General features: G+C 48.7%; 1 protein-coding gene across 2 annotated transcripts in view; it reads left to right on the top strand.

Annotated features, from left to right (window-relative positions):
* The first annotated feature begins 2,847 nt into the window (after window positions 1–2,847).
* Window positions 2,848–27,911, top strand: part of UBASH3B (ubiquitin associated and SH3 domain containing B) — a 141,094-nt gene continuing 116,030 nt past the window's right edge. The window contains exon 1 of one of the 2 annotated variants that reach the window (XM_084782509.1): window positions 2,848–3,305. In XM_084782509.1, coding sequence (XP_084638635.1) covers window positions 3,178–3,305 — 128 coding nt within the window. In that variant the 5' untranslated portion in view covers window positions 2,848–3,177. The remainder of the gene's footprint in view (window positions 3,306–27,911) is intronic. The other variant, XM_084782507.1, reaches the window with a different exon arrangement.

Raw genomic sequence — 27,911 nt, 5'->3', positions numbered from 1 at the left:
TATAAAAAGTTTATTTTTATCAGATTTGTTCATTTTATTTTATATGGTATTTTGTTGTTGTTGTTGTTGTTTGTTTGTTTTTTGTTTTGGTTTTCCCAAGATAGGGTTTCTCTGTGTAGCCTTGGCTGTCCTGGACTCACTTGGTAGACCAGGCTGGCCTCAAACTCACAGTGATCTACCTGCCTCTGCCTCCCGAGTGCTGGATTTAAAGTGTGTGCCACCATGCTGGGCCAACAAATGTTCTTAACTAATGAGCCATTTCTCTAGCTCCCCAAAGTTCTTTGCTTTTCTTTCCTTCTCTCTTTTTTTATTTTTTATTTTTGTTGTTGTTGGTTGGTTTTTGTTTTTGTTTTTGTTTTTGTTTTTGAGGCAAGGTTTCTCTGTGTAATAGCCCTGGCTGTCCAGGAACTCTCTTTGTAGACCAAGCTGGACTGAACTCACAGAGATCCGCCTACTTCTGCTGGGATTAAGGCCTGCACCACCAACCATGCCCAGTTAAATTGGAATTTCCTAAAAACAAAAAAACAAAAAAACTTCGGAGCTGGGTATGGTGGTACATCTTTTAATCTCAGCCCTGGGAGGAAGCAGAGGCAGGCAGATTGCTGTGAGTTCAAGGCCAGCCTGGTTCATAAAGAGAATTCTAGGACAGCAAGGGCTACACAGAGAAATCCTGCCTTGTGGGGAGGGGTGAAGGGGGTGGGGAGAAAGAACTAAAGAAAGAAAAGAAAATACAATACTTTGGCCCAGTGAGATGGCTCAGTAGAGGCACTAAAGACTTGTGTGCAGTCCCTGGGATCCACACCATAAAGGGAGAGAACTGATTCCTGCACATTGTCTTCTGACCTCCATACCCACACTGTTGTGCTCTAGTAAACACACGTTGAGTGTGAGCACATGCACGAGCACGTGCACACACACACACACACACACACACAAATAAATAAATAAAATAGAAAATATTGTAATGTAACTTTAAGCTCTTGCATTAGTAGAGAGAAGTGCTTAGCAGAAAGATAGTACATACCCAAGACATGGATGCGAGTTTCTCAGTGGAGAGTCACCTCTGGTCTGAGCCACAGGTGTGCAGCATTGAAAACAGCCCCAGCATCTAGTAAGGGCTCATAAAATCAGAGCTGCAGGCTTTGAACGCACCAAGTGCTGCCGCCACGGATGGTTATTTTCTCACTCGACTGAAAACCGAATCACCTGGCTCAAGTCCAGATAGCTGAAAAAGATTTAGCGTGCTGGGAACCAACCGCATGGTAGACTTTTCCTCAACACATCCCAGGGAGGCTAGTCTATGGTTACGGTCTCCCCAGCTCCCTCCGACCACTGCCGTAGCTAAACATGTCCTCTGTTGGGGAGAGGGAAAAAAAAAAACCACTCCTCCACCTAGGAAGTGTGAACTGTTCTTGGTCTCTTTCATAACACCAGGCAGAAATATGGAAACTGTTACCCATGCTGCTCTGGTTCCGCCTTCCCACTTCCAAATGCCACTGGTACTTTGAAGAAGAGCCACTGGAGAGTTGGAGGGCAGGGGATTAAACTTTCATTTTCTTGGGTGCCTCATAAAGCAACACTGAGAGCTTTATTTGTGCTGGTCACCATCCCTTCCCTGGGCCCTGAAGCTGCAGTTTCTGGATAGTCTGGTGTGTGAGATGTTAGGCGACTGTACTGTAGAGATTCCTGCAAGGCTGTAGGTAGCAGGGGTAACGTGTTCAGGGCATCACAGTGAGTCAAGAGCTCCATCTCTTCCCTTGTGAGCTCTTTAATTTTCCTTTGCCCCTCTGAGCTCAATCTAGCTATTAAAAAAAAAAAAAAAAAAAACAGGCTATACAGGTAGGCGCCCTCCAGGGCACTGTAAAAGGCCTATGAGTGAATTCGGCCATTATGCTTAGCACAATCACTGGCATACAAATGGGTCCAATAAATGTTAGGCACCATCATTATTATTATTACCCCCAAAGAAGATCTGTGCCTCTTCTGTTACACCAAATGGGGATTCTGTTCCTGACTGAGGACAATGGCTTTGTCTCTCAGTGACCAGGCTTTGATTCCTCAGGCAAGCTTATGGTGTGAGACTTGGCCAACAGCAATAATGACTTCTGTTGAGGTGGGGGTGGGGGGTGGGGTTTGCTTGGTGCAACTGTGGTGGGGCTCACTGTAGCTCTTGTGTAGCAGGGATCCCATCTCTGAACCCTTTTATTGACAAGGTGGACACTCCTCTCATGAAAGTCAGTCAGCTTATTTCATTCGGAAGTGCTATAATTAGTGTCTTTTCTCTGTTCCTTCTCCTCCTAGCTTCTAGCCCTTCATTTCTCTGCTCCCCTCCCTTTTTTCTTCCCCTTTCTCTTCTCCTTTCCTCCTTTGGCTGCCTTTGCCCTCCCAGGTCCTACACGTCCCAGAGCCAGAGACACTTTTCCAGAAGTTGCTGTCCAGTCAGTCACTGAGGGCCGTGGGGGTACTTGGCCTACAGTGATGTAATAACTTTGTAACTTTTGTAAGATCTGTTTGAAGTGACACCTTTCTCCCAGAGCCTTATGGCTTAGCCTTCTGGTCCTCTCATCTATCCATCCGTGCAGTAGGTTTCCATTGCTGACCTCGCCAATGAGCAAATGAAACGTGAAATAGGCTATTCTGAAGCCTCGAGGCCCAGATGGGTCGATATGCAAGCCAAGGGCCGAGCTGAGGTTCTGTGAAACGAAGCACACTGGCCTAGTTCCTTGCTGGAGACCTTCTGTCTAGAAGCAATCCCTACTATGTCTGGCCGGATCCCAGCCAGCCCAGCATGGGCCGGCGCGGCCGCTTTAAGAAAGGGGCGGGGCCCGGCACAGGCAAGGCAGGGCCTGCCCACAAGGCTGCTTTTCCTTTTTGATCCATTCAAAAATTACTCACTGCAAATTCTCGGACAGCTCAGGGAGGAGAAGCCGGGGGCGCGGAGGACAGAGAAGGCTGCAGCGGCGCAGCGTTGGGACTCCTGGGCCCCGTGGGCTGAGGTCGGATCCGCTGCAGCCGCCGGCCGGCGCCGAGCTCGAGTGGCCTCTCCAGGAAGCGTCAGTCTCCGCCCAAGGATCTGGGAGCGCCGCCCCCGTCGTCCTCCCGGGACCCCCGGCTCCGGCGCGCGGACGATGGGCGGCCGCTGAGCGGGCACTCGACACCGCGACCCTAGTCCTCGGCATGGCCGCGCGCGAGGAGCTGTACAGCAAAGTCACCCCGCGCAGGGACCGCCTGCAGCGCCCGGGCACAGTCAAGCATGGGTCGGCGCTGGAAGTCCTCCTGTCCATGGGCTTCCCTCGCGCCCGCGCGTAAGTCACCCGCCTGGGCCCCGCGACCCTCGGCTTCGCTCCGGCTCGCCGTCCTGGCGCTGGCCGAGACCTGCTTAGGGGGACACGATGGGCGCGCTGGCGGCCGGAGTGCTGGGCTAGGGGCTTGCTTGAAGATGCGGGGCGGCCGGGCCATCAGATTCTAATCCCGGGCTCCGCGGGTAGCCCTGGGCGGTTCGCGCGCGCGCTCCCCAGAGGTTTCTTAAAACTAAGACCTGGGAGAGGTGAGTCCCTTGGAGGACTCGGATCCCCTATCCAACCAGAGTGCGGAGCCGGTTTAGGAGGGGTGAATGGATATAGGGTCTTCTGGTGATTGGGGAAAAGTCCAGGGGCAGCGGGCTCAGGGTGGCCGGCGCCCCCGCTGCAGCGGCTTCCAGCTCCGGATGTCGCTCTTGAGCTCAGGCTCCCTCCGGAGTGGGAGGAGCGGGAGCGTGGGTGTCACTGCGTGTTCATTGATAGAGAGGATGGAATGGGAAGGAGAAGTGATTCCTCCAGGGGACCAGGGTTCTCGTCAGTGGTGACGGCAGCGCAGAAAGCTGTGGGTGCTTGAAAGTATGCGGGGCGGAGGGAAGAAGGGAGCTGCCCTCCTGCCTCCTCCTTCCTTTCCAAGGAGGGTGGGCTAGAGAGGGCAGAGAGCGCAGGTGGCTGTCGCTGTAGTCTTCTGGGAAGAGCGGGAGTTTGCCAGCGCCTGGCTGCCACTGTAGGAGTCATTTGGAGCTGTGCACTCCAGTGGAAGGGCTGGAACCTCTCCTGATAGAAATTCGTCGCCTTCTCTGGTTAATCCCTGGCTTGCTTTTCCTTGGTGGGGGACACAAAGTTCAGAATGGTGGCAGGTGCTGCTCTCTTACGCGCATGAACTGAAGAGTTGGGGGGACTTAATCAAAAAGTTCGTTCTTTGCTCTGCTTTCATTCAGGCGGTACCTCCAGGTGCCTTCCTGGGAGCCTCGTTTCTTTACTAACTTGGCTGCAGTCTAAGGAAAGCAGACTCCTATTCAGGAATGTGTCATCCCACCCAGCCTGCTAGGACAGGATTCAGTGGACCAAGATACCTGCTTCCTGCTGACTTCAAAACACAACCAACACAGGGAGAAGATGGGAAAGGTTCCGCAGGGGTTGTCAAGTCAGGGTCCTCCATAGAAAGTCCTGAAGATGGATGGAAATCTAGGGCCTCGTGACACCCCGAGCAGAGGCCAAATGTAGAACTTGCATAGTTCCAGGCAGCTGCCGTTTTATTTATTTATTTATTTATTTATGATGTGAGACCAGCGTCAAGGACCCACATTGACTAATTAAAGGAAGAAGTGCTTCTTCGGTGGACTCCTTAGATTTTCCTATTTGATATTCAGTCTATCTCATGCAATGGGCCTCAGAGGCTTGCTCAGGTCATCACAGACCAGGATGATGGCCTGGTTAGATCTTGCTTCATCCCTGAGGTCACACAATAGCAAGATTACTGACTATGTATGATTGACAGTTGGAAACACTTTATTTTCCTTACCCACTAGTCTTCCTAGCAGCTTAGTGAAGATACACTCCAAGCCTGTCTTATGACCTGGGAAGCTGGGGCTTAAAAAGGTTGCACAAAATACTTATAATCCCAGTAGTTACGGGGAAAGCAGGGATTCAAACCCAGGCCTGGTGTCTGCACTGCCAGGCCTCACAGGAAGAGCTGTTAGGATGCTGTGTAGCTGAGGTGCTCAGAGCAGTTCCCTGCACACAGTAGGCCTGCACACAGTAGGCAGGCACTGTGTGGTCGTACCATATTTGGTTTCTTTTGGCTGCTGGAACGAATGGCTACGGGCTGAATGGCTGAAGTCAACAGAAATGGACTTATTCCATATTCTAGAGGGCAGATGTTCAAAGTCGGTATCCCTGGGAAAAAACTGCGTCGGTGAGGTTGTGCTTCCTCCCAAGGCTCTAGGGGAAAATCCATCCCGCTCTTCCAGCTGCTGGTGGGAATTGTTTGGCTGTACCCCGTTTCTTTCCATCTAGTCTGTACCCTTAATTATCTTCTTTTTGCACTGAACCCTCTGGGCATCTCTTATGATACATGTAGAAAACAGAGTGTGTGTGTGTGTGTGTGTGTGTGTGTGTGTGTGTGTGCGTGCATGTGAAGGTCACAGGACATCTTATAAAAGTTTAGTTCTCTCCTTGCACCACATGGGGTATGGGTCCCAAGGGTCGAACTCAGGACTTCAAGCTTGATGGCAAGCACTTAATATAATCATCTCCAGCCCTACCCTTGTCATCAGAAAATGGCAAGATTCTGGGTTTTTTTTATGGCTTAGTAATATTCCATGAATGCGCATGACCGCCCTATGGTTTTTATGGGTAATCCAGAGTAGTTTCCCATTTCAAAGTCATCCCTGACTTTCATAACATCATTATTCTAGAGTCTTTGTCATGTGAAGTAGGGTTTACAAGTTTTAGGGATTAAGAGAGAGCCTGACAGTGCTGGCGCACGCCTGTAATCCCAGCACTCAGGAGGCAGAGGCGGGTGGATTTCTGAGTTTGAGGCCAGCCTGGTCTATAGAGTGAGTTTCAGGAGAGCCCAGGCTATACAGAGAAACCGAGTCTTGGAAAACCAAAAAGGAAAAAAAAAGGGGGGGGGGCACATAGATATCTTTTGGAGAATCATTATTTAGCCTATCACCAGCTTTTTACTATTTTTGTTATTAACTCTTTACCCAAGAGGGCACAGAGGTCTGAGTGAGGGAGAGGGCAGGCTTTTAACTTCATATGGAGAGCCGAGGAGGAAGCCTGCAAGACTTACCTGACCAGAGACACTTTGTAGAGCCTCCAGCCTGGAGGGAGGAATGGGCAGGAGCAAGCAGTGTTGTCCCTGGTGTCCAGAAGGGTCTTAATGTAGGTTATGAAAAGAGACCAGTCCAACCCTCTGAGGAGAACAGTTAAAGCTGGGGCTACTAGCCAGCTTCCACTGGGTATAATAGGGTCTGTTGTCCTGCGACAGGGGCTGGACTCTGGATGGCTATGGAGAGGACAGGCCAGCAGGCCCAGGTCCCGTTCTGATCTGTGCTGTACCCTGCTGTCGTCCTGAAATTGACTTCACCCCAGGGCCTTGCTGGAGCTTTCTCAGGGGAATGTTCCTAATGAGCCCAGGCTTGTTAAGTGCTTGACGGAGCTGAAAGCAGCAGACTGCCAGGCTGGGCCTACCAGGGTGACCTCCGGGTATGTTCTCTGGGGCTCGTCACTCTTCTCAGGGGCTCTGTCACCCCACATAAGCTTCAGTTCAAAGCTGAGGAAGGATCTGCCAGTGCTGCACTTGGTGGTATGTTGGGGAGCCGGGGTGGGGCAAAGGGGAGAAGACTGAGATAAGGAAGAGTTAGGGCCTCTAGGAGGAAACTTTCCAAGGCTGTATGGCTCACTCCTTCCTTTTTCTTTGTATGCTCATTAGCTTTGTGCTGGCCTAAATGCTCTAAAAATAGAAACCTGGCTTCCTCCAGACTGGTGAGGTTGGTCTGAAGGAAAAGGAAGAGTGATTGGTGGGCAGAGTCCTGAGGCAGCCTGAGTGGTCCTGAGGATAGTCCGAAGTGCCCTGTAGTTGTGCCCACTGGACTTCAGTCAAGGGCATCCCTGTGTGTGCGCTGTCCACTCCAGCCTCAGAGGATAGATGCTGTCAGCTCAGCTTGTCTCTAGGGGCTAACTGTGTGGCCTCAGAGGATAGATGCTGTCAGCTCAGCTTGTCTCTAGGGGCTAACTGTGTGCCTTGGAGCAAGTCACCGAGTGACTGAACCTGAGGACTCTTTGCTCATCCAACCCTGTGTTGTTCTTTTACTATTTCATTTGCTTATTTTAGTTTTGAGGCATGTAGCCCAGGCTGGCCTCAAACTCACTGGGTAGCTGAGGTTGGCCTTGAACTCTCAGTCCAACTTCCTCTATTCCTGTGTGCTGGGATCACCAGGTAGGTACACTATAGTTGGCTTATTTTTATTCTTTAAGGTTGCCTGTGGCTAGAACATTCTTTGTTAAAAAACAATAATGGCTTGTATGGATTTCCTAATGACTGAAAAAATAAAAAGGGAGATGGGTAAGACGGGTGGTGTGCTCATTGGCAGAGCACGTGCCTAGCTTCCACAAGCACTAGATTCAAGCCCCAGTACTATGAGAGAAACAAATAACAAAACAACGAAAGTCTTGGAAAGTATTTCCAGGATCTTGTGAGAGTGCAGTATCCCAGCTTCTAGTCCAGCGTGTACCTGACTGACACAGGAATCACCTACTTTCCCATTGAGTCTCTTTCCCCCAACATTGTGATCAGCTCCCATGCACAGCAGTGCCTGCCCTGTTAATCTGGGCAAGAACTGGGAAAAACAGAGCCTGGAAACTATTATTTTGGTAATACTGAGTTATTGGAAGGAAATGAGGTGGGGGTTGTTGTTGGTAGAACCACAGGTGGGTAGAATAGGTTTGTTTTTCTCATCTGAGAATATTTGAGCTTTGTCCAGTTAAAGAGCGGGACAGTGGCCGAGTGCTGGAGTAAGCGCCTGGGACTTGGCGTCAGGCAGCACGCTGAGTTAGCTACACCTCACTGCTCAAAGATAAAGGCAGCCCAAAGTGGCTCCGTGAGCAGTTGAGGGACAACCTGCAGGGCCATGCATTAAAGTATCTAGTTTCTCTGGCTCTCTCTCTCTCTCTTTTACCTGTTGGTTGACACTGGATCCCCTGAAAGCACTTGGCCAACCAAGCATCTCTGAAATGTAGCCAATTCTGACCTGGGGGCGGGGAGCTGCTTCCCTGTGCATCTTGGATAGAAAAATAACAGTTGTGGTCCACTTGGCGCTAGGGGCTCTTAACAGGTGGACAAGGCAACCTATTGTAACTGTGTGCTTGTGTAACATTCTCTTACGTGTGTGAGTTACTGTACAGTTTATGAAGCACTCATGTCTGCATTAAATATCATCAGCCTTACAGTAGTCCTGTCATGACTATTTGCTTGTGGCCACACAGTTAGTTGGGGGGGGGGGTCCTTATTGCTGTATGGGCCTCGGGCTAAAACTTCAAGCCCAGTGAACTTTCTTTGTCCACAAAGATTGCAATTTTAAAAGGACTCTAGCAGGGCATCTTTCTAAAGTCTGTTGAACAGTGATAAACTGCTAAAGACCGATGTACTTGGACAGGTGAGTGCAAGGAGATGCAGCAATCCAGTGGTCACAGTTTCTTGTGTTGCATCTGTAAGACATATTGGTAGGGAAGGGGGCTTGCCGTCCAGCCTAACAACCTGAGTTTAGTTCTGGCACCCGTAGGGTGGATGGAGAGACCAGATCTGGAAAGTTTTCCTCTGTCAGTATAAAAGTTTTCTTGTGTCCTCTTGTAGTAGTCTCCTCCTGAGTTCAAACCCTGAGTCCTGTGTAGCTTTTGGTCTGCGTATTGATTTAGGCATTTTTCTAGACTTACCTGTAAGTGGTATTGTATAAGAGGTACTCTTGTACTCATCTTTAGTTTCGTGGGGGGGGGGGGGGCGCGTGTAGTTTAGGCTGGCCACAAATGTGGTGTGTAGCTAAGGCTGGTTTTGAACTTTGGATCTTCTTTCCTCGATCTTGCAAGTGCAGTGACTGTGGGCATGTGCTACCATGCTCATCTTGATCAAGATATATACATACATACATACATACATACATACATACATACATACATACATAGTGTGTGTGTGTGTGTGTGTGTGTGTTCAGAATTCTCTGTTGTGTATCAGTAGTTACTTTTGCTTGACCTTGAGGCGTGTGAATGGGCTGTTGGCCTAATTATAACCCTGAACGCAGCTTGTATGAAAATTCCCCGTTACGCCCTAATTTCTAATTATACATTAGGCTTTCAGACCACATTGCCGATGACACAGCAGATTCTCAAACATAACCACTTTTAAGTCTCAGAAATTGAAAATTTGATGAGGGAAACAGGCCCAGAAGACCAAGGGCTAGGGAAATGGATGATCACCCACCTTACTGTCCTTTGTTGAACTTGTCACAGCATCTGGCTACCTTGAACTCCAGCTGCCTCTGGCTAGCCATTCTTGGAGCTAAAGCCTTTGCTTTGTCTCCCACCCACCACAGCCACTCCGGCCAAGGACACCGGCTCTGTGGGAACCTCTGCCATCCCACCAGGCATTTCCCTCCGTGGGCATCTGGCAGCTGTCTTTATCTGTCTGCCCCCAGCAGGCATTGCACATAGGGACATTTCCTTCTGTGTTAGCATCTGGGGCCTGGAGAGACCCTGTTATATCCGCCTCCTTCCTCCTGTCTTGATGTGCAGTATGAAATTATTCCTGGGTTTGAGTCCTAGGCGTGCCCCTCTAGCCAGCTGAGCTTGGGGTGAGTTGCTAGACACACCAGGCCTCAGTTTCCCTGTCTGGACTACCCTCCAGCCCCTACTGCCATTTAAAGCTCTTCGTCTCAGGCAGTCGTCCTGCCTCAACCTCCTGAGAAGCTGGGATTATAAGTGTGTACCAACAAGCCCAGCTCAGATTATAAAATTCTGACAGTAATAAAGGGACAGTCGTGCCTGTGAGATGCGCCAATACCTGCGCACAGAGGGAGAGTGCATTCCCTCATCCCACTGTAATGAGACAGTTTCTATGGCCACTCGAGTGGCCGTGCTGGTGCTACCTGGGTGCCTGGCTACCTTGTGCCTTTATGTCTCCTTGCCCCTCTCTTGGCTGGGATACGCAGTAGTAGATGGGCAGAGGCCAGCGGTGTTTCTCAGTACTGTATTCTGCTCCCTCATGCCTGGCTCCCTCCAGAGGGTGAGAGCAGTGCCAGGCCAAGTAGCAAGCAGCAGAGGCAGAGCAGAGCAGAGCCAGCACCACCCAAGCTGCTAGCTGTGATTGATGGCCAGGCTCAGGGATCCGATGGGGTACCATATGGCTGTCTACTGATTACTCTCAAATGGAGTCAGACTTGAGGTCTAGAGGGAGAGAGACAGAAATACACATGCACACTCACTCTCTTCCCCCCACCTCTCCCTCTCCCTAGCCCTTCCTCTCCTCTCCCCTCTCTTCCTGCGCGCCCCCCTCTCTCTCTCACACACACAGAGAAACAGAGACAGAGAGACAGAGACAGAGACAGAGACAGACAGACAGATACTGAGACTCAAGAACAGACTCCTGTGCCTTTCTGCACAGCCCCAGACAGGACACAGTCAGTGCCAGGAGAAGGGTGGTAGCAGTGCCCACGGGGACTAAAAACCTTTGTCTTCTTTAAGGGGGAATCTTTCAGGGACCACTGGAAAGGGAATTTGCCCAAAGTCTTCTGGGAGAATCTCTCTGCTAATTTCTCTCTCTCTCCCTCCTTCCTTCCCTCCTCCACCTCTCTCTCTGTCGTGTGTGTGTGTGTGTGTGTGTGTGTGTGTGTGTGTGTGTGTGTGGTGTTGTGTGTCTGTGACATTGGCTATCTCCCAAGGGCACATGCATGCTATCCTCTCTTCCTCCCTCCCCCTGAGCCTCACCCCTTTATTTATCTATTTTGAGTCCCTCCTGCCTTTGTCTGCCCAGTGTTCCATTTTTCTAACATCCTCTTCCTTAGTGACTTGAGTTATCCCTTGCCTCCTACTATTTATGAAGAGAGGGTGTCTTGGGTGAGCACCTCCTGTGCCCACAGGATCCCACTAAGTTCTGAGGAGTAGAAGAAAAGCCACTGTCACTCCCGAGCACTGCAGGCAGCTGCAGACTGGTGCCAGTGGCCCTGGCCAGGCAGGTGGATGTCTCCTAGGCTGTGTCCAGAGGCTTTGGGCACTGTCATCTTATGAGTAGACCAGTCACAGTGACATACGATACAAACAGGCAGCTTTGCCATTCTTACCCAAAACGAAACTGGCTTTCTTGGCTTTTTAGACTCATGTCTTTTGCCTTCCTGTGCCTCAGTGGTTCCACTATAAAGGATGTTGAACTCAGCCATTTCTTAGATCTTTTGCAATCACCTGGGTGGCTCCAAAGTGACTTGGACAAGTGTGTTTGAATAGTACCAGCACATTTTTGTGGCTTCTTTTCTATCCCAGGGCACTTGGATTTTGTGCCTTCATTTGTGTTTTCTTTTCTACAACACTTTATTGTCAAAGAGCATTCCTCAGGGGTGTAGGGAAATGAAATGGCTCAGTTGGTTAAGCATCCATTCTGCACGCTTGAGAACCTGAGTTCCAACCTTAGATCCACATAAAACACTGGCTGTAGTGATACACACTTATGGTCACAGTACTGGGAGGCAGGGACAGATGGATCCATGGAGCTTGCTGGCCAGCCTAGCCCAGTCATGAACGGCCAAGTTCCAGTTCCCAGGGAGACCCTTGCCAAAACATAGGTGTGTGGCTGCTGAGGGATGGATGATACCTAGGGGTGTCCTCTGGCTCCCACATGCACACATATGTGAAAACACACACACACACACACACACACACACACACACACACACACACACACGAGTTCTTTAGGACTGTTGATATTCCAAAGAGTAAATAAATGGAAAGAAAGAAAGATATGAGGCAATTACAGCCATGGGGAGTCATTTAATGAGTGTGCATTAGGGTAATTTTCCAATTGGTACGAAATGTGCTTGCTTTCCCACAAAATACAACCAAAGTGCTGGGTAATGAGAGAGGAAGTCCTGCCTGCAGCCTGGCACCCGTGGTCAACAACTGATTCAGGGATACCCTTTCAGTTAAAGGGACATCTTCCCTTCTGTGGCATTGCCAGGTGTTTATATAATGCTTTCCGGTGTGGTCCCTGGCTCCTGTCGAAGCATAAATATTCTTGTATATAAAGCAGCCTTGGCAGTGAACTCTCTCAGGACAAGGGTTGTTTCTATGCAAGGGTAAGAACCTGAAAGAAATACCAGCCTGAGGTCTATAGCAGTCTGCAGGATGCCCTGGGGGAGGCTAAGGGCACACATGATGGACAGTGACAGCTGCATGCTTTCAGGTGTAGCCGTGTGGCTGGAGGGAGCTTGTTTGGGAATCAGGTAGCTGAGTTGTTTAGAATCTTACTTCCGTGGAGACTGTAGTCTATTCAGAAATACTTACAGAGAGCATTCACTCTAAATGTTTATTCTTTTGTTCCAGGAAGGAAGCACTTCAAGAGCAGAAAGGAAGTGTGCTTCCATAGCTGCCGTTGTGTACAGTGCATTCAGCCACAGAGATATATGTAGAGCGATGCAGGGTCAACCGGCAGTCCCCAACCTGTGTCACCTGTAGACTCACTTTTTTTTTTTTTTTGAGACAGGGTTTCTCTGTGTAGCCTTGACTGTCCTGGACTCGCTTTGTAGACCAGGCTGGCCTCGAACTCACAGAGATTCACCTGCCTCTGCCTCCCAAGTGCTGGGATTAAAAAAAAATAATAACTGGATTACAGACATTATAAGATGCAGTAAGGTGCTCATCACAGGTGTGCTGCCTTGCAGCCTTTTATTCTTTCTTTGTCTAATCTATTTATTTTTGGCTGTTGGAGAGTTGAACACAGACTCACTTCTCACTCAGCCTCTCCTGGAAGTGCCACCTGTCTGTCCTTTCTCCTTTTTGTCTGGTTACATTTGTTCCTCTCTGACCATGCAGCCATGGCACGGTTGACTGCTCTTCTTCTCGTCTCCTTCAAGCCTTAATAAACATGGCCTGTGACAATAGGCAAAGGAGGTGGGGGGGGCGATCCCTATATCACCTTCTGGGGACACAGAGTAAGTGTCCCAAGGTCCTCTAACAGCCTGTTAGTGAGAAGTTTCCTGTGTGATGTGATCTTCAGAAAAACAAAAAGTAGAGACACGTCGCTGCATATTTGTAGGCAGCTGTGAAAGCTAGTTATAACAGGAGCTGGAAGTACAGATATAATTAGATAGAATCTCTCTTTCCGTGGGACACCGGCCCTCGAGTGTGAAAGACAGAAACTTCACCACCGTGTGGTACATGCAGTGCAAGGGACAGAAGATGCCTTTATGCTCTGGGAATGGAGGTCACTTCGCACAGTGCTTGACTAGCATGCACAAAGCCCCCAGTTTTCCTCAGAACCATGTCAATGAGGAGAGTTGTAGCACTGTAATTCTAGCATTTGGGAGATGGAGCCAGGGACCACACCGGAAAGCATTATATAAGTGTAAGGCCACCCTCACTTATGTAGCAACCTCAGGGCCAGCCTGGGCTACGTTGGACAGGAGGAGATGATAGAACCAGATGATCAATGAGGAAAACTTGAGTTCGAAATGCAAATATGACAGGTCAATGAATGGTCTTCTTTTGGGGGGGGGGGTGTGGAGTTCAAAGAACTTCATATTACAAGTGGAGCATCTCTGACCTGAGAACCCACACTCAGAAACGCTCTAAAATGTGCAACCTTGAACATAAAGCAGAGGCTACAAGTGGCAGATCTTACACTTGGCCTCAGTGCACAGAGGTGCCCAGCATATGTGAAATGACCTGCAGGTTATGCCTATGAGGGATGGAACGTGAGTGAATTCTCTGTGTTTAGACTTGGGTCCCTTCCCCAAGAAATTTCATTTGATGTACATGCAGTTACCTCCAACTGAAAGTGTATGACGTGTGAGGTCCTCCTGGCCCCGAGCATTGTGGGTAAGGGATGGACTGGACATACTGTGAGATAATGGCTTGTGGGAAAATCCTGCAGAGGGCGAAGCTGGGCAAGTAGCCCAGGTGAACAAACTGCCTCAAGCCCTCTGGATAAAACTGAAGAGGAGAAGTAAGAGCCTCCAATGAAGTTAAGCTTTCAGAATCTAACAACAGGCTGCCTGTGACAGAAGCAGATCTTAGGCTTGCTGACCACCAGTCTAGATCACAAGGTCTGTTTTCCATGTCACGATCCTTGGCAGAGCTCAGGCTCTATGAAGCAAGGTAGCCTCTGTTTCTAGAGACCTGGTCTGGGGCATTTCTCTCCTTTTCCTCTTCCAGTTTCCTTTCCTGCCTTTTTATTTTTTGCTTTGAGATAAGATCCCACTCTGGAGCCAAGGCTAGCCCCACTGTCCTTCTCCCTCTGCCTTAAGAGTGTTGGGATTATAGACATATGCATCGCTGTGCTCAGCCTTCCCAGTATTTTTGTCTTTTCTCTTGCTTTGCTTCCTTGCTGCTGCTGGGCATCATGACCTAGAGGAGACAGTAGCCATTTACTCTGAGGCCTTCTGGAATAATAACCTCTGAAGAAGAGGGTGGGATAGGGTGGAGATGTGCCACCCACAGTGGAGAGCTGAGAGAGCCGGAGGAGGTGTGTCATCTGTGGTAGGGACTCTGGCCAGCTGGAGGCGAGCATGGCTCTGATAGGCCCTGCCCTTCTCCCCCCCATTCCTTCTGCCTGGCTAAAAACCATTAGATTACTTAACATTCCTAAAGCTAGCCACCAAGGTTTATTCCCATATTTGACCGGTTCCTCCTCCGGAGGAGGCTGACTATCAAGGCCCAGCAATCAAAAAACCCCTTGGGCTCACCTAATTAACATGCCCAATTCCAATTAAACACATCAGCCAGGCATGGTGGCGCATGCCTTAAATCCCAGCACATGGGAGGCAGAGCGAGGTGGATCTATGGGAGTTCAAGGCCACCCTGGTCTACAAAGTGAGTCCAGGACAGACAAGGCTACACAGAGAAACCCTGTCTCAAAAAAACAAAACAAAACAACAATAACAAAAACGAAAACAAAAACCCACCTCTTTCTAGCACCGGTTTCCCCTTGTACCTTTATAAACTGACATTTTTCTATGAGCCACCGCTGTCTTCTCTCTGTTCCCTTCCCCTCTCTCTCATCCTCTAGCTCCTGTCTTTCTCTCTTATTCCCTGCCTTCTGTCTTCCTCCTGCAAATAAGTCTCCTTTGTGCTGAAAGCTTGGCCTTGGGGGGTCCTGAGCCAATACTTTTCCTAACATCACCCACCTTCCCATGAAGGTTAGAACAAGGTCTAGACTCCTGGGGCTGAAAAATGGGCTTTTGAATCGAATGACCAAGTCCAAGTCCTGGCTCTGTTGCTTTTCTGAGGATGTGGTTTTATTGTGTGACAAAACTTTTCCCGGGGAGACGCAACACACATCTACTCACCCCAGGTAGAGACCCCATGGCAACCCAGAGCGCGGATACCACCAAAGGCCTACGTGGTAAACCAGTGAGTTTTATTGGGGTTACTTCTAGGAACTATGGGTAAGGGGTTGTTAACAGGAGCAGACATGACTCAAAGACAGCTGCATCACCAAAGCCCACCCTAGCACGGTTAACCACTTACGAAAGCTGGGAACCTGGAGCGCACTGCACTACTCAACAGGTCGGAGAGTATCTTTTCCAGGCGCCTCAGTTGGTCTAAACGTCTTCCAGACAGCTCTGCTGGCTTCTTCTTCTTCTTCTTCTTCCAGGCAGTTTCGTCTGATCTCAGGGTCTTATTTGCAACTTTTTTTTTTTTTTTTTTTGTCCTTGAAGCTTAGTCTGGCCTTGTTTATTTTGGCAGGGAGAGTCCTAGTGACTCTGATCTGTTCCAGGGACTTCCTGAAGCTATTTTGAGTTGTCTTCCTGCTTGATGGGGCTTCCCTGCAGGATGGAATGTTTCAATCTCAGAGAAAAACGGTTAAAACAGTAGCTTTTGAACACGTTAATTCTATAGGTTGGATAAATCGAACTGAGGCAATGGGTATATAAGTGAAACTCAGAAAAAGCTTCGTGCATAAAGCCACAGTATACAAAGTGTTAGTTGTTTCTTGTCAGTAGTTGGGACCTGGTCCTTTGGGCTCTGATGAGGTGCATCTGGCCCTCGTGAAGCTCCATCCTTGCAGAGGATAATGAATGGGTCGTAGTGAGGACAGCTGGAGCCATGGAGTGCTTCCACCGAAACAAATACTTCCTTCTGGAGGCTTCCATTTTCACTTCATCTCTTTTGGGCATCAGGGATATGAGTCATAAGCAGTTAGTTAGCAAGCGGCTTTTGTGAAATAGTTTCGTGAAATACAGCACCTAACAGCGAAAGGCGTGCGTAGTTGCTTCCGTTAGCTGCTGTCAAAAATTACTACATGCTGAAAAGCTTTGAACACCCAGGTTTATTCAATAGTTTGGGGGTCCAGAGTACAAAAATGAGTCAGACAGTTGTCTTTTTGTTCTGGTTTTATTTATTTATTTCGCAGCAGGGTCTGGTTATGTATTTGGGCGAGCCTGGAACTCTCTGTATAGCTGAGTCTAGTCTCATACTTGCAGCAAATTTGCCTCTGCCTCCTGAATGTTGGAATTACAGGCGTGTGCCACCACGCCTGGCTTCAAAGTGTGTCTTCCAGGCTTACGTCAAAGTGCAGACTAACTGGTGTTCTGTCTGGATGGAGGCTCTAGGAGAGACTGTGTGCTTGCCTTTCCCAGCCCCGGGAGTCCGCCTACATTATGGCTAGTGGCACCACCGACAGAGCATACTTGCTAGCCGTCTGCCTCATCATTATTTCTCTTCCTCTGGCCCTGACTCTTCTGCTTCACTCTTTCCCTTTGAACCATCCTTGTGACTGCACCCCCTCAGTTTAAGAAACTCAGCTTCGCCACCTCTGAAAAGGGCTCCTTGTAGTGGAGACATCGTCCCAGGTTCTAGGATCTGGGCATGTGCAGCTTCAGGAGGCTCTTTCTTATTCTGTCAGCTGTAGCCCGAGGTCTATATATCTGTTTAGTCTGTGACACTTGTCACATTTTCCTTTCCTGTCACTAATCCTCATTTGCTGTCTTCTTTCTTTTCTTTTCTTTTTTTCTTTTTCCAGACAGTGTTTCTCTGTGTGGCCCTGGCTGTCCTGGAACTCGCACTGTAGACAAAGATGGCCTCCAACTCACAGGGATCTGCCTGCCTCTGCCTCCCGAGTGCTGGGATTAAAGGCGTGTGCCACCGTCACCCAGCGTATTATTCTTAACTTTAATACCCAACCCTGATATTTAAGGCCAACCTTTGCTGAGTGTCTACTGTGTGCTGGGCCATCATTTAAACACTTCACAGCCTCTTATTTTGCGCCCCCCGAACAAGCCCATGAGACAGAAATAGCAACCTCCGTCTTACAGGTGAGAGAGGACAGTGAGCAAGTGATGGAACCAGGATTCAGAAGCTGGGAAGGCTTTCTGAAGCATTGTGCTTCCTGTTTGTTTGTTTTGTAGTTCTGAGGAGAGAATGTCACACATGCTAGGTAAACATTTAACCACTGAGCTGTATCCTAGCCCTTCTTTTTTTTTTTTTTAAAGGTTCTTAAAGGTTATTATTACGCTGGGCATGGTGGTGCACGCCTTTAATCCCAGCACTCAGGAGGCAGAGGCAGGCAGATCTCTGTGAGTTTGAGGCCAGCCTGCTCTACAAAGCGAATCCAGGAACACCAAGGCTACACAGAAAATCCCTGTCTCAAAAAAAAAAAAGTTTGATTATTGCTTTTATTTTATTTTTAGTTTTCGAGACAGTGTTTCTCTATGTAGCCCTGGCTATCCTGGAACCTTCTTTGTAGATAGACCAGACTGGCCTTGATCTCACAGAAATTCACCTGCCTCTGTCTCTTGAGTGCTGGGATTAAAGGTGTGCACCACCATGCCTAGCTTAAAATTATTTTTAATGTGTATATTTATTTGTTTGCCTGGCTCGGCATCCCTAGATTTTGAAAAATTAAATCTTTTTTTTTTTTTTTGAGACTATGCTTACATTATTTCCCCTTCCTTTTTGTACTGTTTTAACTTGATAGGATCATCAAAGAGGAAGGAGCCTCAGTTGAGGAACTGCATCTGAGATCCAGGTGTAAGGCATTTTCTCAGTGATCAATGAAGGAGGGCCCAGCCCATTGTGGGTGGGGCCATGCCTGGGCTGCTGCAGTCCTGGGTTCTATAAGAAAGCAGGCTGAGCAAGCCATGGGGAGCAAGCCAGTAAGCAGCACCCTTCCATGGCCTCTGTATCAGCTCCTGCCTCCAGGTTCCAGCCTCGTTTTGAGTTCTTGTCCTGACTTCCTTCGATGACAAACAGTAATGTGGAGGTAAAAGCAGGATAAATCTTTTCTTCCCCAGCTTGCTTTTTGGTTTTAGTCCCAGAGTTTTTCAGCACGGTGTTTCATTACAGCAATAGAAACCTTAAGTAAGACACGTTTCCGCCCTCAAAATCCTCCCATGTATCCCTCCTTGCTCTCTTTCATATTTATGGCTTCCTTTTTCATCATTATACACACACACACACACACACACACACACACACACACACACACACACACATATTCCTAAGTGCAAAAGCACGACAGGCTTAGTTTGTATGTCACTCATTTGTATATTTTTATGTACAAAGAGCTAGCGTGCTCTCTTTTCACTGGGTAAATGGTCTTGAATAACATGTTTTTAGTAGGCTCCACTGAATGAAGCCTACACCCTTTGCCCTGGAGAAACACTGCTGACATGAGTTCAGCCTCTATTTTCAGCTCGGCCTCGGCTGGCACAGACAAAGCAGATGTTCACCCAGCCTCATTTTTTTCAAAGGTGTCTCTCGTATGTGAGCAATCCGCCTGCCTCTGCCTCCCGAGTGCTGGGATCCAAGGCCTGCGCCACCATGCCCGGCCTTGAATGGGAATTCTTATCCGGCACCCAGAGTGCTGGCTTCTGCCTGGTGTACCATGAAGTTTGATGAGTAACAGACGGCAGGGAGCTCGAGTTCCAAATACTCGAGATGATATCCCTAGATTACGCAGGACCGAGGTCACAAGGGCAGCCTGGTTTGCCCCTTGGTTTCGTGCTGGGCCCCACCAACTGCCTTGTGGTTGGCTGTCTACTTGTGTAGACTGCATCGACAATGATGCTATCTCCCTTTTAGGAGTTGGGGAGGGGAGAATGAGTGTGTGTGTGTGTGTGTGTGTGTGTGTGAGAGAGAGAGAGAGAGAGAGAGAGACTGAACCATGGTGGTGGAAACAGGAAGTACATCCTTATTCCTGTGGTTTCATCGAGAGACTCCCCCGGGCAAAACACACTGTGGTTTGTGCTCAGGCTGATGATGCAGGTTCAAATCCCTAGTCCATCTGGGCAAGTTAACAAAATCTCCCCCCTGGCCCCCCCCCCCAGCCTCAGTGTGATCATCTCTTAAATGCAAGCTGATGGCATCTACCTCAGAACTGCTGTAGTGATGAAAGGACAGGGTGCACATAGGTGGGGTCAGCATGAAGCCTGTTGGCAAGCGCCCAGTGAGCGGCATGTAGGGCGGGAAGGGCCCTGTCTTTAGAACCACAGCATTGAGAGACATGCAGAAGGGAATGCTACGTATAGATGGGATTTTTGTTTGTTTGGGGCTCTTGTTGTTTTGAGACAGGCTGGCCTCCACTCACTGGGTAGCTAAGGAAGACTTCGGACTTCCCTCTTCCAAGTGCTGTGGTTAGAGGCAAACATGCACCAAGGTGCGTGGCACATTTTGGGCTTTTTTTTTTTTTGCTTTTTTTTTTTTGGATGCCTACCCTGACCTGGAGTTCAGTGTTCTTTGGACTCAGCCCCTGCATTGTTGGAGCTGTAGGCTAGAGCTACCACACCCAGACCAGTGAAGATAGCAAGCCACTCCAGGTTCTTAACGACCGAGTCCTCCTCTCCTTCCACACCCCTTGAAGATGGAAGGCCTGTGGTAACTTGAGGAAGCATCTGATTGACTGGACCCTGGGGAGGGACTGTAAGATAGGGGGGGGTCCTTCCCAAAGCCCATGGGAGCCACACACCCTTGTCTTCTGCTGGGCTTCTCACGGACACAGAGCTGGTGGTCTCCCATCTTGAGAAGGATCTGTAGCCAGGAGTGATGGCACTGGCCTATAAGTAGCCTAGTACTTTGGAGATTCCAAGGATCAGAAGTTCAAGTTCATCCTTGGCTACATAATAAGTTCAAGGCCAGCCCAGAGTGCAGGAGACCATATCTAATAACAAAACAACAACAAAGTAAGGGGAAAACCTATACATCTGGACCTACTGGCACGGCCCTGTAATCCCAGCACAGAGGGGACACTACAGGAGGAGAATGGTGAGTTCAAGGCTAGCCTGTGCTACATGGTGAGAACCTGTCTCAAGAAAACAAAACAAACAACAACAACAACAACAACAAAGGGCTGGAGTGTAGCTTAGTGGTATAGCACTTGCCTAGCATGCACAAGACCCTGGGTGTGAGCTCCAGCTTAGCAAAAACAAGGAAACAACAGGAATAAAACCGGGCCGGGCGCAGTGGTGTACACCTGTGATCCCAGCACTTGGGGAGGCAGAGGCAGGTGGATCTCTGTGAGTTTCGAGGCCAGCTTGTTCTACAAAGCGAGTCCAGGATAGCCAGGGCTATTACACAGAGAAACCCCCTCTCCAAAAACAAAACCAAACAAACAAAGAATAAAACCAGAAACCGTGACACATTGGCTAGGTTAAAATAATAGCTCAGGACCCCTGTGGAAGCCAGCTTCAGGTAGGATCTCAAACCTCAGGCTGAAGTGTCCTTTATGGCAGGAGGAAGTAAGTGTAGGAGCCAGGGAAGTGGCCCTGACAGGGCTTTGGTCTAGACTGGTATGAAGGGTCCCGGTGCTTTGAGCCTCAGGTGACCTGGAGTCACAGAGAAATTTGCGCTGTGATAGGCAGCTGGCCCCAAGGATTCAGAGGTTGGATCATGTGGAATTGTAATGCTTTTTGTTGCCTTTTTTTTTTTTAAATCCCTTCCCTTTTCCATCTTCTGTAGCCCGGGGGAGTGCCCCTTGCTCTTTCCGTTTATCTGGTGGGGCTACAGATGTTTAGTTTGGAGACTATTTGGCAAGATAAGGAAGAGGCAGGGCGGAAGAAGTCAGGTTAGTTTAACAAAGATTTACTAAGCCATGGTCTCTGACGGGTATCCAAGATTTTGCTGTGTGGGCGGTGTTAATACAGAGAGGACTAAGAGCTGGCCTGTGACTTTGATATGTGATAAGATGGAAGGAGAGGAAAGTATCTCGCCTCTAATCTGGGGGCTGCCATGTGAACACGGGAGGCTTATTGGGGGCCTTTTATGGGAGGTTATCGTTGCTACGGGTAGAATTGGGTCTTAGGTCACAAGGGCAGACAAGTTTGAGAAACCGCTGGCCAGATGATATGGTATTACCACGCTCTGGTTTCCCCTGGATGTGGCTGACCTGCCAGATATCACTGGGAAGCCTCAAGAGTTCCACTTTGGACTTAGAAACAAGTTGCAGGGGCCATGGAGATGAGAGTCTCCTTTAAGGGTCAGTCCAGGTACCTGCTTCCTCATGCACACTTCCCAGGGCTGTTGAGGAAGACTGTCTCTGCACAAGGCTGGAGCATATACAGTAATTAGCTGATGGGGGCCAGCCAGGGCCTCAGCAGAGGTCACTTTGAGCATCTCCTTGCTGACCAATCCCTCACAGGGGCTGCACCTGCCCTGCAGTGACTGCTCTCTACACAGGTAACAGGGAGATGGCAGCCAGTGTTTCAGAACTGGAGGTAGAGAGAGGGGATGTGTGCTTCTCAAAGGCAGCAGTGAAAAAGATGGCCCAGTGTGACTGCCAAGCTGATGAGAATGGGAAACCGAGCCTCTAGGGCTCCCGAGGATGGCTTGGAACTCCTAATGGAACTGGTGCATGGCTGTGAGATGTTCTTACTAGAAGAACTGTAGAACAGCTTTGAACTCCTCAGGAGAGAAAATTCTAGAAGGGATGATGTCACTGCACTCTCTGAGGATGGGGTGGGTGTGTATCACAGCATTTATATATTTATTCTTTCTTTCTTTTGGTTTTTCGAGACAGGGTTTCTCTGTGTAACAGCCCTGGCTGCTGTCTTAGACTCTTTGTAGACCAGGCTGGCCTTGAACTCACAGAGATCTGTCTGCCTTTGCCTCCCAAGTGCAGGGATTAAAGGCATGCACCACCACCCCTGGTTTACAGCATTTATTTTAATAACAGGTCCAAATCATTTCCCTCTTTGGTCCTCCTGGCTCTGTAGCTGCTTTCCCCCTCAGACAGGAAATACCAGGATAAAGAAGGTGCGAAAGTCTCCATAGGGGTTCTGTGGCCATCTCAGCTTTCCCGTGGACCCCTGCCACAGCCCAGAGCATCATTTTATTTATTTATGTGTTTTCTCCTGAGACAGGATCTCAGGTAGCCCCAACCTGGCCTCAAGCTCATTATGAAGCCAAGGATGACCTTGGACTTCTGATCCTCGTACCTCCTCCTCCCAAGAATGCTGGGACTGTAGAAGTGTGACGCCATTCCTAGCTTATGACGTGTTGGGGATGGAACCCCATGCTTTGTGCACGCTAGGCAAGATGCCCAGCAGCTGAGCCTGGAGCAACCCTCTCAGACCTATTTATTTGTCAAGTGTCCAGAATGGTCTCTTCCTTCTTTATGCTAATTTCATCCTATAGTTTCTTTGGTTGTTGTTTGTTTGTTTTTTAACATGCATTGGTTGGTTACGAACAGTACTAGGATCTTAGTACTCCCAGTCAGGTGAGGACAAGACAATTTTAAATACAAGAGAGAGATGAAAGATGAGCTAGATGGCGTGGAGACAGGCGTGAGTGGAGCTGTGGAGTAAATCAGGAGCTAGGAAGGTGGTGGTGGTGGTGGTGGTGGTGGTCTCTCTGCTCCTCCCAAAGCAGATTAATCATTGTTTTCTGGGAGGTGTTGTTGGAGGTGTGCAAGAGTGTGAGTGTGTGTCTGTGTGGGAAGCTCAGGGCCTTGTACATGCCAAGCAATCCCCTTACTCCTGAGCTCCACCCTTCATGTCACCAGCTTTTATGTGCCATTCCCCAGCATCAGTACCCGCCTTGAGCCCAGTCCTGACTTACTGCAAAAGACCATCAGTGTTAGTCACACACACACACATACAACCCCAACACACAGGCACACCCCATTTACAAATGAGGAAGTGGAAGTCAGAATGGCTGTTAGGCATGCATTGTGAGTTTAGGGACATCCCTGATCTTTAGCCTGAGTTTTCTTGGCTCTGAACTTTTCCTTACACCTCTGGCTACAGGGTTTTGGTTTTGGCTTGACTGATTTATTTTTTTGTTCCTGGATCACAGCTTTAAACTCACACAATGAGCTCCCACACGCTCATTGGCAAACAAATCTTCCTGGCAACACAGCCAGCTGCTGTTTCCTGTGTTTAGAGACCACATTGCAGGGAAGTGTTTTAAGAGTTGTTTTGCGTGTTGTGTCTGCTCCTCCGTGCAGAAGTGTGAATGCCGTTCCTGAGAAAGAAGAAGGTGACGTGGTTGCTGGGTGCTCTACAGCAGCCCTCGGGTGCTGGAAGATGTGTGTGTCGGGAAGAGCTTGGAGCCTTTGGTCTGGGTGGTGTGAAAACATGGAGTTTATGGAGTGAGTGGACTGCGAGTCTTGAGCCTCCTCAGACTCTGGGCTTGACAGTTCATATCTGCTTTGCCCATCTGCTTGACAAGTTCTCCAAGGCCCCAGATAGTATCTCTGGAAAGTGTGGTGTAGCTCAGGTCTGTTGGCCCCTCTCAAACATAAATAGGGTCCTTTCTGTCCCAGTCTCCTGAATATGGAATAACCCAGAAACAAGGGGGTACATGCTGAAGGGGGGCCCTTCTCTTTTTTCCATCTTGGAACAGAGAACCCACAGCTTACTAAGTAAAGGCAGATGCCAGCTTGTGTTTGGTGTGGGCCTGCTACATGCTACTTCCTGCTTTTTTCCATCCTCAACCATGTACTAAGATGAGAAAGACATATGAAGGAGGGATAAACCTGTTTTTGTTAATGATCCCAAGTGTGGGATGGGGAACGGTCTTGTGAGAGAGCAGGTGATGCTAATCCACTAGAAGACCAACCACCTCATGCGGGAGCTTGATTGTTGCCAGCTGAAAAGGTCCGTGAACAGACTCTGGGAGGAGATATTTAAGTGAGCCAGAAACAAGAGGCGGGGCCTTTGGAGACTTCGGATAGTTTTGGCTGTTCATGGCTCTACTTCGAGATGCTCCTAGAGAGAACCGCTCAAGGGAAGGCTTTGGGGCTCCAGGCTCCTGCTGAGGTTCCTGGTTCTGGTTACTCCAGGTTCCAACAGAAGAAATCCTGCTGGTTACTCCAGGAGAATCGTTCCTCTAAACTGATATCCTTACAGTTTTGTTATTGTATTCTCTAATCCTCTTTTCCTATCGTTTAGGTTAGTTAGGTTATAAGTGAGGTACTCTCGGTTAATAAGTTCATAATAAAATATATTTGCTAAGAAAATTGAGCCTACAGACATATCAATCAGGAAGTGACTATTATTTGGGGGCAAGAGTGGGGGTGATGGCTCGGTGTGTGTGTTAGTTTTTCAAGACTTTTTTTTTTTCTTCTGTGTAGCCCTAGCTGTCCTGGAACTCCCTCTTGTAGATCAGGCTGGCCTTGAACTCAGAGATCCACCAGCCTGTGTCTCCTGTACCACTACTGCCAGACCATGACTGTACTCTTAACCCATCAGCTTTAAAAGCTCCTGGGGGTGGGGGGAGGAAAGAGAGAACTCCTTGGTATTTGTCATTATTTGTTATTCCATATGCGGCTTCACTGTGCCCTGACAGCCCACTGAAGCTTTTGCACAGCAACGTTCCTTGCTATTGAGTTGTCTTCCATCTCCTCCCCTGGGGACCCCTTTCTGTGGTTTTGAGGTGGCTGTCAATCAGGAGCTAATAACAGCCTGGTTGTCTTTCCAGTGCCTTCCCATCCACCTTTTCCTTCACTCACTACCTTTGACTCCTCAAGGGCCTGTCCTTTTAGCACCTCAGGGCCCTGCACAAATTTACTGATAAAATAAGGAATGTTTTATTTCTGGGTGCTTTTTTTTTTTTCCTCTCTCTTTTGTGAAACCTCATGTTCATTTGCTTTGCTAATTGAGCTATGTCGCAGGTTGGCCTTGAACTCACGATGTAGACCAGGCCAGCTTCAAGCTTGTGATCCTCCTGCCTCAAGCTCTGCATTGCCAGGATTACAGTCATGTGACACCACACCCTGGTTAGGAAGGTAGGAATTTACCTATACCTTTCAAATAGTCTGTCCTTTGAGAAAATCTCTCAGATTATACCACTCATCTCGTGCTTTTCCACCCACCTCTCCCCACACCCTTTCCTAGGGAGAATGTGTTTGTGCCTCTGTGTGTGTGTGTGTGTGTGTGTGTGTGTGTGTGTGTGTGTGCACTGTAATCACAGAGAGTAAGATCTCAAGAGTTTTATGTCCCCTTGACTTACTACATGGGGGCCAGTATCCATTCATCCTGAGCGTGGTTACAGTGTATTAACCATTGTTACTCATATCCCCTGTGCTGGGGAGACTGTGATATGCAAAACAGGATTCGCACACCTTCAGGAACTAAATGTTTCGCTGGAGGAAGTGGAAACCCAGCCACTTACCTGTAAAAGAAAAAGAACTGTCCCTGTCAGTTTACGTGGTTACAGCAAAATAACCACAGACCGAGCAGCAGGGCCGGAAGTCCAGCGGCCAAGTCTGACAGTTTCTGATTCTGGTGAAGGTTCTGTTCCTGGTTTGGTGGGGGTTGGGGTTGGAGGTGGGGGGGGCCTCTAGGATGGGAAAGAGGGGGATCCGTCTCTGAGCTCGCTCTCTTGTGTCTGTGGGTTCTGTGTGTGTGTGTGTGTGTGTGTGTGTGTATGTGTGTGTGTGTGTGTGTCTAAGTCTGTGTAGCTGAGGATATCCTTGAATTTCTGATTCTCCTATCCACATCCTAAGAACCGGATGACAGACCTGTGCCACCCTATGTGATGCTAGCGATGGAACTCTAGGCTTCACAAATTCGAGACGAGGGAGCCATCGCCGCCCTTTGTTTTCCTTAGAAACGGGACATATAACCCAGGTTGGCTTGCAATTCCCAACCCTTCTGCCTCCCAAGTGCTGTGACTACAAATGTGAGTCACCAGATTTGGCTTTACTAGCCTGTTCTTACTAGGCCACCCTGCTAATCCTCTTCTGAGGACTCACAGGTGCCAACTCCATATTCCACTGTTTTGTAGGTTAGGGTGTCAATCTGAATTTATTATTTAGTGTTTAAAAAGATTTCTCTGTATGTTTGTGTACCATGTGTGTTGTGCCTGTGAGAGTTTATGTGCACCACATTTCTGACTGGTGCCCGCACTGGCCAGAGGGCATCGGCTTGTGAGGAACGGGTATAGGTGGTTGTAAGCTGCCTGGTGTGGGTGCCGGGAACTGAACCCAGGACTTCCAGAAGAACAGTAAGCACTCTTGACCACTGAGCCACTCTCTAGCCCTCTTAGTTTTGCTTTTGAACGACAATCTCATGGATTTTTGTCCTTGGATTCTTGCTCCTCCTGCTTTAACCTCTCAGGCTAGGGGGTTTATGGGAAAGTTTCCGTGCCAGTGGCGGTAACAGCTGAGTGACCTTCTAAGGGGAACTTACGAATGTAATGGTAGGACTTTGAGAGCAGCTAGGAAAAAGCTGGGAAGGATGGGTATGGCTTCTTCCATGTTTGCTTCCTCGACCTTAGTCCTTTCAGTATCTGGGGGCCAGCATCCATCACGATGTCTGTCCTCCTTTCCGCTGTGGCTGAACTCAGCCTGTCCGTCTGTCTGTCTGGACCACATCCCTCTGGTTGAAGTGCAGCAGAACAGAATCTGCTGTGTGTGAGGGCAGAGAGTACCCAGTTCTAGTCCCTACTTTTCACCTGTTTGCTGAGTGATGCTGAGCAATTTATCTGTTCCCACTTCTAACAGCATGAATTACATTCTTACTGTGAACCACGAGCTGCTTGGCCAGTGGGTACATGCTGAAGGTGGAGAGGTAGACCGAGGAGGCAGAGTCAGTGTGCACACAGGCAAGACGAGTAAAACGCATGTACACAGCCCAGGGTACATGCACGAGGTATGTGATAAGCAGTGAAGACCTCAAGAATCATGTTTATGCTAAGCCATCAAAAGATAACTGACGGCCATTGAGCAAAGCCAAGGTCTACCAGATCTGTCTGTGGGAGCCTCGCCCTGGGCAAAGTGTAGTCTCAACACATTCCAAATCTGCTAAGTGAGAACTTTCATTTTAGTAAAATCTTCTGAGGATTGGCATGCACTGTAGGCATCTTATAGCTGGATTCAACCAATCATGTATTAAAAAAACATTCAAAAGCAGTCCACGCTATGGGTATATTTCAGTTAGTATCACATTTGTCTGGTATGTGGAAGGCCCTGGACTTAATCCCTAGTGTCACAAACAGACACACAAATAAGGTGTGCCAGGCATAATCTCAGCAGTCGGATGCAAAGACATGTGGATCACTCTTAATTTTGAGGCTAGCCTGTGCTACATAGGTGAGACCCTGCCTTAAACAAATAAACAAACAAACAAACAAACACCTCAGGTCTAAAGCATGTAAGGATGATTTTCTTGTTATTCTGTAGTCAGCTATTGACATAGCATTTGTATTTTTCATCAGTACTCTAGAGGGCTAGGGAGGCCGTGTGAGAGATGTATGCAGATACCGTGGACCTGTGAGGAGGCTGCTCTTGTGACCTGTGTATCTGTAGGAGGTCCTGGAGGATGGCAGTTGCCCTCAGACACAACTGTTCGCACTCCAGGCACCTTGCTCCACACTAAGGGATGGCAAACTTTATACAGAAGCGGAGAGATTATTTTAGGCCCCATGGGTCAGGTGGTCTCTTTGGTGACAACTGAGGCTGCTGCTGTTACA

The sequence above is a fragment of the Acomys minous genome (assembly GCF_964271855.1).
Source record: "Acomys minous genome assembly, chromosome: 5".
Taxonomy (NCBI): Eukaryota; Metazoa; Chordata; class Mammalia; order Rodentia; family Muridae; genus Acomys; species Acomys minous.
The sequence above is the reverse complement of the archived record's forward strand: the minus strand, read 5'-3'. Positions and strand labels throughout refer to the sequence as shown.